The 12,368-nt window shown below is 46.5% G+C and overlaps 1 protein-coding gene across 1 annotated transcript in view; it reads left to right on the forward strand.

The window, feature by feature from the left end:
* Window positions 1-12,368, forward strand: part of dnah1 (dynein, axonemal, heavy chain 1) — a 524,711-nt gene that overhangs the window by 262,905 nt on the left and 249,438 nt on the right. The window contains exons 33-34 of the mRNA XM_041191637.1: window positions 1,748-1,934; window positions 6,594-6,685. Coding sequence (XP_041047571.1) covers window positions 1,748-1,934; window positions 6,594-6,685 — 279 coding nt within the window. The remainder of the gene's footprint in view (window positions 1-1,747; window positions 1,935-6,593; window positions 6,686-12,368) is intronic.

The following is a 12,368-nucleotide window of genomic DNA, read 5'->3' on the forward strand; positions in this document are numbered from 1 at the left end:
CATTGACTAGTAGGGTACCGCAGGGATCAGTGCTTGGGCTCCAGCTATTCACAATATATATCAAAGATTTGGATAGGGAGCCAAATGTAATATTCCCAGGTTTGCTGATGACACGAAACTTGGTGGGAATTTGCGCAATGAGGAGGGTGTTAAGAGGCTTCAAGGCGATTTAGACTGGTTGATTGAGTGGATAAATACATGGCAGATGTAGTACAATGTGGACAAGTGTGAAGTTATCCACTTCAGATTGGCAGAGTATTATTTAAATGGTGATAGATAGATGCACAAAGGAACCTGAGTGCCCATGTACACCAATTACTGAAAACAAGCATGCAGGTGCAGCAAGCAGTTAAGAAGGCAAATATTATGTTAGCCTTCATTGCGAAAGGACTTGAGTACTGGATCAAGGATGTCTTACTACAGCTGTACAGGGCCTTGATGACACCACACCAGGAGCAGTGTGTGCAGTTTTGGCATCCTTACCTTAGAAAGGATATACTTGCCATAGAGGGAATGCAGTGAGGGTTCATCAGGCTGATTTCTGGGATGGTAGGATTGTCGTATCAGAAGAGATTGGGCCAGTGACACTTGTATTCACTGGAGTTTAGAAGAATGAGAGGGGATCTCATTGAAAAATATAAAATTCAGACAGGGATGGACAGACTGGATGCAGGGATGATGTTTCCTCTGACTGAGGGGTCTAGAACAAGGGGTCACAATCTCAGTATACAGTGTAGACTATTTAGGACTGAGATGAGGAGAAACTTCTTCACTCAGAGGGTGGTGAACCTGTGGAATTCTCTACCACAGAATGCCGTGGAGGCCAAGTCACTGAATATATTTAAGAAGGAAATAGTTGGATTTCTGGACTATAAAGGCATCAAGGGGTATGGGGAGAGTGCAGGCATTGAGATAGAGGATCAGCCATGATTATATTGAATGGTGGAGCAGACTCAAAGCACTGAATGACCTACTTCTGCTCCTATTTTGTATGTTTCTATGTCACGGGACCAAAATCCTGGAATTCCCTTCCTAACTGCACTGTGAGTGTCCCTACACCACATGGATTGCAGTGGTTTAAGAAGGCGGCTTCCCACCACTTCAAGGTATTTAGGAATGAGCAATAAATGCTGGCCTAGCCACTGATGCCCACACCCTGGAAACAAATAAAACAGAAAAAAACTCTGAGGCACAAAGTCTCATTAATGTATTAAAATTACTGACCTGCAGGTCACTTGCCTAACCTCTAACCCATCCCAGTTAAACCAGAAATAGTCATGTTCACAAAGGTTTGTGGTTGTATTTCTCATATTTAAGAATTAGCACCTCCCCCCACCCCGCCTCCATCCTCGGGAGTTAAAATTCCCTCTCAGCTCCCATCAATGCTCTTGGTGCTGTTTATCATAAGATGTCAAGGACAGCCCAGGCCTTACTATCCCTTTTAATTTTACTTGCTATGGGATTTTGTAATTTTCACTCAGCCTCTCACTGCTAAATATGGTTTAGAAGTGAATGCAGTGATACCTACATATTAGTAAGTTGATTCCACTCAAGATTTCTTGCAAACACTGAGGCCCCATTAGACTTAGCATATAGCAGCTATGTACAAATTCCATCAATGAACAAGAAAATATGAAGTCTCATAGAAATGAACTGTAGTTAGAGGTTAAACAAATGCAAAAAAAACATAGTACCTTTTTGAGTCTCAACTTGGTTTCTTTAAAATTAAAGCTGTATTGTGTTTCAGGAGCTGATATGTCTGAGAGCCATTCGTGATGTGAATGTGCCCAAGTTCCTACAAGATGACCTCAAACTCTTCAATGGTATTGTGTCTGATCTCTTCCCCATGATCAAGGAAGAACCTGTTGACTATGGCATTCTGGAAGCATCCATTCGAAAAACGTGTGCAAAAAAACTTCTAAAAGATGTTGACGGTCAGTTACTTTTCAGATTGAAAAGATAATTGCCCTTTAATGAGTGGGGATGAAAAGAAAAAAATGTGAATGTTTGAAATGTTTAGCAACATACGATGATTTCCTTGATGTAAAGTAAAACAAAATCTAAATTTATAATTGAAAATCTTGGGGTCAGTTTTACTTATCCCTGCCTCTGAACACCCAAGTTCCACCGTTTTTTGTTGCCTCATGTTTTCCAGGGCTTACCTGTGGGCACAGTTTGACTTGCACCTACATGATGCAGCATTAGAGGCGGAGGCAAGTTATTGAGGGAAGAGATGACATTCCTCACTTCATAGAAGTAACATTGGCTTGGCATCCCTGCACATGAGTGCACAGGAAACATGACACTGTCACCAGCTCCTGACCCCTGCCAATCAGAGACTCTCTGGGGTTCCTGGGGACAGTGAGAAAACTGTGGCTGGGGACTCTTTCATCTTTATTCATTCCCCATGTTCCTCCCGGAATATGTAAATACAATCAACACCTTCTGGTTGCCAATCTCCATTTGGAGCCAGCAAACCCCAATCCACGAGAAGACTTCAGTTCCTCTCATTTTCCTGCCTTTCCACTATTAAGCCCTGCCAGGAAATCCAGGCGCTGCACTTATCGCAATCTTGATCTACACCAGGAGAGAATTGGCAATCTGTTTTACACTGTGCTATATTTTATGTTCTATTGACTTCCATTGATCTACTATAAGCCTATTTCACACTGCTGGTGCAGATTAATTTGACCCCTCTAAGTTTTATGTCAGGGTGGAAAGGGGAGGGTAAGAGTTGGGCAGTACAACCTGCCATTTTTGTGTTTGGAATTTATTAAGATCATTCAAATTTATCTAAGCCTTGCACCTAAAAATGTAACTTCCAAGGTGTTAAACCTTCAAGGTGTCACATTGTCCATAGAGTATAAAGAGTTGTAATTGGTTCAAACAACCACTTATGTGTTAAATTACCAATTGATTACAAAATTGATCACATGAAAATATATCAGCAGTAGTAAAAGCCATCAGTAAAGAGCAGGTAACCAACCATCTGACGACAGAAGGCCAAATCCCTCGAGTTTTTTAAAAAATCTAAGTTGGCACTAAGTAACAGGTAATTGAAAACTGACCAAGCAAATCTGATAAATAATTTGCAGTAGCTATTTTTCTTCTTTCCTCAGGTCTGTTTGTGTAGCTGAGATAACCACATAATAATTCCAGTAATGCTGTTGCACAGCCTGAAGTGCAGCATGGTGGAGCATCTGCTTTTTACCAGCCATATATTTACTGCTGCTGTTCTCCTTAATTAAAATGGCAAACAATTCCTCTGAAAGTAATTGTAGTTTTGCAACTGGCATTGGCGGGACCCACATGCTGCTCAAAACAGCAAGTATCTTACTTAATGCCAGCTTTTACAGCAGCGTATCTAGGGAGTCCTAGGAATCTCACTGACACTTGTCAAAGGTAACATCATGATGGAAGAGGCATCAGCAGCCTTTTCCCCACTGCCCCATTCCAGTTGATAATTAGCATGACACTGAGGAAGGGGAGAAAACATGATGGATAGGTGTCACCTCAATTTCTGGTCCCTCTGCTCTACCTCTCTTTAGTCCATATTTCAATAGTGATATTAATCTGTTTACTTTAAATGAGCAAAGGAATTTCAAACAAGTGTACTCCCAGGATTGCACAGTATGATTTCACACCACTACCGTTTAAGAAAAACGCTCATTTGTAGTAACACTTTTGTGCTTTAACTGATTTCATACGTATTTCTGCAACAAAAGTGATTCACCTCCATATATTCAATGAAGTTAACTGGCAGACAGCTGCACTTATGTTTTAAGTTGCCTAATTTTCAGGCAAAGCTTTTGTTCCAGAGGGCTAATTTGCACACCCAAAGCAGCTTTGCAATGTTCCCATCAGGCAACACATTCACACCAAATGGCTCACTCTCAGGCCTCTGGGCCTGACAATGCTGCCATAGCTCTAAGTCTGGATGTAAGATCTTCACCAGGCTCCCAGACCTTAACTGAACTTTGTTCTAGTGACCTCCTTTGTAAGTGCTGACTAATACAAAGGCACTGGCCGCACTGCAACACCTCACCTTTAGGCTGTCCTTCAGGACGGAATGTTGATAGGCTTCCAAGCAAGAAAGAATTGGAACTGAGCTCTAGGCTGTCCTCACCCGATGGCCATTATTGCTGGCTAATTTCATTCTTGTCTCTGTAGCCCAGAGGCACAGAAGCCAACTCTAGCTCGGGTAAAATGAGCAATCTTGACATGGCAGCAGCCAACATTCTGACTTGTGCAATTCCACACTAGATGCCATACATAGAAACCAAAATGTCAGTGGTGGGTTTAAGATTGATATGCCTTCATTTTCAATTGAATAAATCCAATGGATCTTCTGCATCGCAAAAGGGAATGTTATTAAGAAAAAGAAATTGAAAAGCAAATTCAATATCTAATTTTTCAATGTAAACAAAAGCCAAGAAATTACTGTTCATGATATTAGTCTGTAAACAATGGGGAAAAATAGTTTGCAAGAGGTGCTACACAGACTATATCGTTTCTCTGTGGGTCAATACCTGTGCAACCTGTGCAGCTCTCTTCAATGGTATCAACCCTGAGGGGTTCATGCAGTTAGCAGCGCGTGTTGCAGACTAACTCCAGAGAATGGTGCAAGTCTGCATATACTATGCGAATGAATTTCTTCCCCCATATCTGTTAGTATGACAATTATTTTTTGCTATTTAATGGAAGACTTAAAATAGTGAACTGAATCCTGTGAACATGTAAAGCATTGCTCACCAATATCAGTAACAATCATTTATAGGATGTTATGTGTCTGAAGATTGAGATGATGATCTAGTTCAATGAAGGCATGAGATGTAATTTCCTGACTTTTGTGCTTCTAGCAAGGAGCCTTGTCCAACGGGGACTAATATTAGAAAATCAAATGCATGCTGTGTACAGTTTTCCAACCATTGAAGTAGTTGGGAGATCATTGTTATGACACAGCAGTTGGTAAAGGCGGAGTTGTTTAAATCGCAGAGGAAAACTTGAACAACTGTCATAACCTATATTTTCAATTGGTATATTTGAGATACAGCTCTGAATTCAGGAATAAAACCACCAAGCCTCAAGAGAATTTTTATATAAAACTAAATTAAACATTTATTAATTTAACAACAAATTTAAACACATACACATGTCTACAAATTACTACCAGAATAACTTTTAAACAAATCCTCAAATAAATCACCCCCAGGTAAATCTTCACCAAGGCAGCAATAACCCGCAGACTTTAAACAGACACCAAGCAAAGCACATTTGAACTTACAAATTCAAAATGAGGTCCCTTGCCGACAGTTGGAGGCTTGCAGGCTGGTTAGATCTTAAATGCCTCTGACTTACACACAAACTCCTTTATGTTTATACCTAGCTTCACCTTTGAATATAAATTTTCCATTGTATTACTAGGTTTTTAAATTTTACCTCTCCTAACAATAAACTATTTCATTCCACCAGTTTTATTAGTAATATAAACACATTGCTTGGTGTCTTCCAGCTAGGTGCAAGAGTTCATCCATTGTTTTGGATAGTTTATTTAAAAATGCAAATTTCCCTTCGACACCTGGTTTCTAAACTTCTCCTCCCTATGTTTATCTAATTAACATCTCAAAACTACTATACATCAAAGCACCCAGACTAGCTGGCTGTAATCCAATTAAGACACACACAGAGATACACACATAGGGGGGAATTTTCTCCCTGCCGGGTGGGGGGGGGGGGGGTTAGATGGGAGCTTGTGCAGGCAGGCACGCAGCCAATCGCCGCCCTCGATCGGCTGCGCACCGCCATTTTACATGGGCGGACCAATTAAGACCTGCCCAATGTGATGCGCACCTGGAAGCGCTGACCACTCCCTGTATGGGAGAGGGGAGTAGGCTGAGTCAGGGCTTGCGCTCTTTCGCTCTTTTTTAAAAAGAGAAAAAACAACTTAAGACATGTCCCCTCATGTGACAGTTTCAATGAACTTTAATTAAAACTTTCGTTCAATTTATAAACACTTCATGAAACCTCATCCTGCCTGTGGATGAGGTTTCATGATAAATGCGAAGGCCACCTGGGCTCTTCGCCTGTCCGCCAACTTTAAGGTTGGACTGGCAGCTCCATTAAGTATTTCAATTATTATTTAAATAGCCTTAATAGGCCTTTGACAGTTCAGCGGGCGTGCAGCTGACACTAGTGCGCGCCCACCGAACTGAAAATCTGAATGACGAGCGGTGATGTCAGGACGCACACCCGACATCACCGCGCGTCATTTTACGGGTCGGTAAGCAGGCCCCGCCCCTGTTCGCTGACCTAAAGACTCGGGCCATAGACACAGACCCTACAACAATTCCAATTTAACAATAATTTCCACTAACATTATAGACATTAATATCTCTTCATGACAATCATGCATGCTATCCAAATATTTCATATGCATTCCTAGTGGGCAAATCTCCCAGCTGAAAGCAAAATGTCATAAAATTACACATATGTTGTCACCAAGTCACTTTTTGGATTCAGTGCCATGAAATTCAGTGAGAACTCGACATTACCAAATATGCAGCGCATTATTTATGGTTTCTCCTCTGGTGCAGGCTTTGTGACCAAGTGCATTCAGTTGTATGAAACCACAATTGTCCGGCATGGATTGATGTTGGTCGGTCCTTCAGGGTCTGGAAAGACAAAGGTAGGATACAACCTGTAGAAATATTGCCTATACATCATGCCTATACAACCTCACCTCATGTATAATTAATCCATCTAACCAATATTTTGAAATAAAAACAGAAAATGCTGGAAAAACTCAGCAGGTCCAGCAGCATCTGTGGAGAGAAACAGAGTTAAGGGGCAGAATTTTCCTGTTGGAGTGCAGGAGCTGGCCCTACACGCCAATGCATAAAATGACACACAGTGACATCGAGCGAGCGTCCCGACGTCACTACGTGCCATCGCGATATTTCGGTGGACGAGCACACAACGATCTCCGATGTGCGCCCGCCATTAATTAATGGGCCACTTAAGGCCCTTGAGGCACCAATTGTTGCCGATTTTTCAGAGCCCATGCGATCTTCAGGTCGTCTCATGGGCGCAACGGGCAGGCGGGTAGGACACATTTGTATCAACCTCATCCATGGGCAGGATAAGAGGGGCCAGTGGGGTCGCGAATGTGCTCTGTCAGATATTTATTTTTGAAAGTTACTGATACTTGCCTGTGTGAGCAGAAATACTTCAAAACTGATACCAGCTGCTTGGGCAGGACTCACAACCTTCAGGTCAGCACTCTGTAATGAAGATCCTTTTTGGGGCCTGCAGGTTTCAGGAAGCCTTCCCTTAGCCTGGGAATGGGAGTTGTGCTCTCCACTGGAGGCACCTCCTCTGAAGAGGAAGGGAGGGCCAGAAGGGGGAGGAGGTCAGGAATGCACATACAGCCTTCAGGGGAGCCATCTTTGAGAGGAGAGGCGCAGGCACAAGGGGCGCAGGGCCAACAGGAAGTCCAAGTTGGAAGGGGCCACAGAAGATACCACTATCCTGCTGCCAGGGTATACAGGTGGCAAAGCAGCTACCTCAATTTGTCTGAGGTGCAGTGCCAAAGGAGGCTCCATCTCTCAAGGGAGACAGTCAACTCTCTCTGTCAGATGATAGGCCCTGAGATCTCCGCTAACTATGTGGGTAGGCACCCAATGCCAGTGTCTCTAAAGGTCACAGCTGCCCTCAGCTTCTATGCCTCTGGCTCTTTCTGGGGCTCAGTGGGTGATCTTTGTGGTATCTCCCAATCAGCTGTCCAGACTTGTCAAGCAGGTGACAGACGCTCTATTCAGGCGTGCATTGACATTCATCCACTACCGTTGGGACCAGGCAATTCAGCCACAGCGAGCCAGAGGCTTCGCGGCCATCGCTGGCTTCCCCCGCATCTAGGGTGCAATAGACTGTACACATGTGGCCATCAAGGTGCTAGCAGGTGAACCCGGTGCCTTCGTCAACAGGGAGGGCTTCCACTCCATGAACGTGCGGATAGTGTGTGATTCTACAAGTCTGTGCAAGGTACCCAGGCAGCTCCCACGACGCCTGGATCCTTGGACACTCCCAGGTGCCAGGTCACTTGAGTGTTCCAGTGTGGCTGGATGGGTGGCTGCTGGGTGACAAGGGCTATCCCCTCAGAATGTGGCTCATGACGCCTCTCCACCATTCAAGAAAGAAGCTGAGCAGTGCTACAATAGGAGCCACGCCACCAAGGACAGCAAGGGGACCTTTGACTGGGGAGGATGCAGTGATAATACTGACTATGGTATTAGCTTTGCTAGGGCTGTGGTGGAGAGAACCATCGGCCTTCTCAAGATGTGCTTCCAAAGCCTGGATTGTTCAGGGGGCGCACTCCAGTACCTCCCAGATCATGTGTTGCTGATAGTGGCTGCATGCTGTGCTCTTCACAATCTTGCGCTGGAAAGAGGAGACACTGTGGACAAAGAAGATGTAGACTCAGTTGCTGCGGCTGCACACGATGAGTCCAGCAGAGAGTCTGAAGATGAGCACACGCAGGGAAATGCTGAGGGAGTAGACACTGACCCAGGCAATCTCCAGGGAGGTAGGGACACCCGGGAGGCTTTAATCCAACGAACCTTCAGCTAGAACACCACAAATGGACCCCCAACCAAAGCCTGTGCTGCAGGCTCCATTCTCAATGCCTGAATGCGACATCTGCCTGGATAGGAACATTAACTAAGGGCCAAGTCAATAAAACTCAATGTGACACAACCCACTCATAACATCTGGGTAACCATCCACCTGCAGAGGAAAAGAGGCACCCTCAGCCATGGACACATCTCTAAATTTAATGATATAACTAAATGCTCTTAAGGAAACAAAATGACAAAGGTGTTAAACAACACACTAACTAATCATGACCTCACTGGGGGGCAACACAAAAGCACCAGCGAGAAACCCGTGGTGTACCTAAGGTGCCCTAAATTTACGCTTTTGGGTGCTACGTCTAGGCGCTGTCCCTTCGCTGGTACTGGCATCTGAGACAGCCTGCTCATTGTGCTGTCTTGTAGGCCTCGAAGACCTTGGCGGACGTCCTCTGGCTCATGGAGTCTGTGCTGGCCCCGTCTGGGCGGGAGCGGCCAGTTCCACAGCTGGCATCTCCCCAGTCGTCGCAGCCTGATCAGATGCAACAGTCACTGGCAGAGGGGCGGAGGAGCTACTGCCCTCATCCGGAGCGCCCTGAGAGGAGCCCACAGAGATGATAGGCAGCTGACTTTATGTCGCTTCAGACCTCCCTGCTCACCATAGATGGATGGGCACCGGGCTGGGAAACTTGGTGCCCAGACCATCTCCCACACTGGCACTGACCAGCTGAGGTCAATGCCGATGTGAGGGCTTGCTGGTCCACGTGCATCCCCAGGAAGCCCTGATTGGTCTCCTGGAGGAGCCTTTCCACGAGAGTCGCCACTCTCTCCATGGAGGAAGCATGGTGCTCAGTAATGAGGCTCATTGCATTGCAGATGGTCCACCACCAAGCCAAGCGTAGCCTCATGTATCTCTGCCAGATTTTCCCGCACATCCTGCTGGACTTCCAGCGTTTTCTGCCTCATGGACAATTCCCGAGGCACATCATCAGCTACCGACTGAGCATGTGCCTAGTCCACTGCAGCCCTCCGACTGCTAGTACCATGGGCACTTTCTCTCCACCAGCTCCTCCAGCAACTGTGAAGCGCCTTCACCGCTGTTCCCCGGGACAATAGCCGAAGATCTAATTCCTACTGAGATGCTAGTATCTGCACTGGTGCCTGCCTGGCAGAGATGGTGTGACGCTGGTGGGTGAGAGACTTCAGGACACTCAGGTGTGAGAGGTGGGCCCCTGTGCTTCCTCCTCCCAGCCCTGCTCTGCTGATGCTAAAAGGAAGAACAAGGACAATTGATTAGTTAATGGGGAGACAATGTCAATGTGCATCCCTGTGCCCTGGATCATTATGTGCTCATCCTTCCATAAGCAATGGTCAAGCTATGTTGCAAACTTCAATCACTGAACGTTCAGCAATGTCATGGCTGCTGGGACACTAATGGTGACCTCAGTACTGAGCTAACATACCTGCCCATGGCACCCCAGCCTCACCAACACTGGTGGACCTGGACGCGTGGTGCCTCTCCAGATCAAGGGCCTCCTGCTCAAACCTGGAAATGATGGCCAACTGGGCCAGTCCTCAACAGCTCAGCAGCATTATGAACATTCTTCTCCTGAAAAGGAGAAAAAAGCATTGATTAGTGCAACTTGTACCTGGAATCTCTTCACTGGCGTTCTACCCCAACCAGAATGGGACATTGCAGGACTCTAGTGCCTCCTCGCCCCGCATTTGCCGCACACTCACACAAAGATGCCAGACAAAGATGTCCCCCCCACCACTGCCCTTTGCCAAATGCTGCCTACATCACATTAGACACCACACAGTCCAACCTTGCAAAGCAAGGAGGTGCAAGCACATGGAACGCAAAAGGAAGCAGATGGATCAGTGCCCCGCCACCTGAAAGCTCCCCTCCCAGTATGTCAGCACCCTGACTTGGACATGTTTTGCAGTTGCAGCATTGCGCCTAGGTGCAGATTCTCCAGGTTGCCCCCAAAACAATAATGTGGGTATCACTATACCACATGCTGCAGGTGCAGAACCCATCTCTTCACCACTCAGGGTGACCTCAGCATGGGCAATATCTGCTGGCTTACCCAGCGAAGGACACATGCCATCAATGATTCAATGCAGTCTACACTCAGACTTTGGGGGGGGGGGGGGGGGGGGGTGGGGGTGGGGGTTGGTTGGTGCGGGGTGCAGCCAGAGGGGAAAGCCTACCTGCTGGGTGCACTGACCAATGGCAACATGGTACTCACCCTTCCAGAGCTCAAAAGGTCATTAAAGTGCTTTCAGCACTGGATCGAGGTGCATTGCACCACGTCGCAGGAGCTCACAATCTCCACCACCTACTTCCAGGCATGTTTGGTCATATGGGGGGGGGGCCTCCTCCTCCCGTCCCTCAGAACAAGGACCTCCTGCCATGCTGTCACCTCCTCGAGGAGAGCAGCAAGGCAATCATCTGAGAAACAAAGAGCACAGTGGCCCCCTGCCCTACCCACCTGCCTGGCCTGCTCACCAGCAGCACTCTGGGGAGTCCTTCTGCTGCCATATTTGACAGCCTTTGCAAGGCTGCAGGAGTACTTTTGAACAGGCCGCTGGGTCACCATTGGACCTGGCGGTCATAGCAGTCCCGCTGCCGCCCGCCCACTCCCACTGTCCTCAGGAGCCGCGTTTCATGCTGAGCGGGCCTTAGTTGGCCCACCCGCCTAAAATAACAGTGCGGAACCGATCACAGGCAGCGATCGGGTCCATGCCCGCCCGCTCCCACACAGGCCACCCAACAGGCAGAAAATTCTGCCCAATGTTTCGATCCTGTATGACTCTTCTTCAGACCCAAAGAGAAGTAGAAATTTGATGGATTTTATACTGTTTAAGATGGGATGGAGCAGGTGGAGCAAAATAGAAGGTCGAGAATGTTGAAATGTTGAGTTTTTTAAATTCATTTACAGGATGTGGGCTTCACTGGCTAGGCCAACGTTTATTGCCCATTCTTAATTACCCTTGAAAAGGTGGTGGTGAGCTGCCTTCTTGAACCACTGCAGTCCATGTGGTGTAGGTACACCCATAGTGCTGTTAGGAAGGGGGTTCCAAGATCTTGACCCAGCAACAGTGAAGGAACAGCGATATATTTCCAAGTCAGGGTGATAAGTGGTTTGGAGGGGAACTTCCAGGTTTCCAGGTGGTTTTCCCATGTATCTGCTGTCCTTGTCCTCCTAGATGGTAGCGATTGTGGATTTGGAAGGTGCTGCCTGAGGATCCTTGGTGAGCTTCTGCAGTACAACTTGTTGATGGTACACATGGCTGCCACTGTTCATCGTTGGTGGAAGGAATGAATGTTTGTGGATGGGGAGCCAGTCAAGTAGGCTGATTTGTCCTGGATGTTGTCAAGTTTTTTGAGTATTGTTGGAGCTGCACTCATCCAGGCAAATGGAGAATATTCCATCACGCTCATGACATGTGCTATAGATGGTGGATAGGCTTTGGGATGTCAGGAGGTGAGCCTCGTCACAGGATTCCCAGCCTCTGACCTGCTCTTGTAGCTACAGTATTTATATGGCTAGTCCAGTTCAGTTTTTGGTCAATGATAACCCCCAGGATATTGATAGTGGGAATTCAGTGATGGTAATGCCGTTGAATGTCAAGGTCCAAGGGTTAGATTCTCCCTTGTTGGAGATGGTCATTGCCTGGTGCTTGTGTGGAGTGAATGTCATATGCCACTTTTCAGCTCAAGTCTGAATATTGTCCAGG

Source organism: Carcharodon carcharias, chromosome 7 (genome assembly GCF_017639515.1).
Source record: "Carcharodon carcharias isolate sCarCar2 chromosome 7, sCarCar2.pri, whole genome shotgun sequence".
Taxonomy (NCBI): domain Eukaryota; kingdom Metazoa; phylum Chordata; class Chondrichthyes; order Lamniformes; family Lamnidae; genus Carcharodon; species Carcharodon carcharias.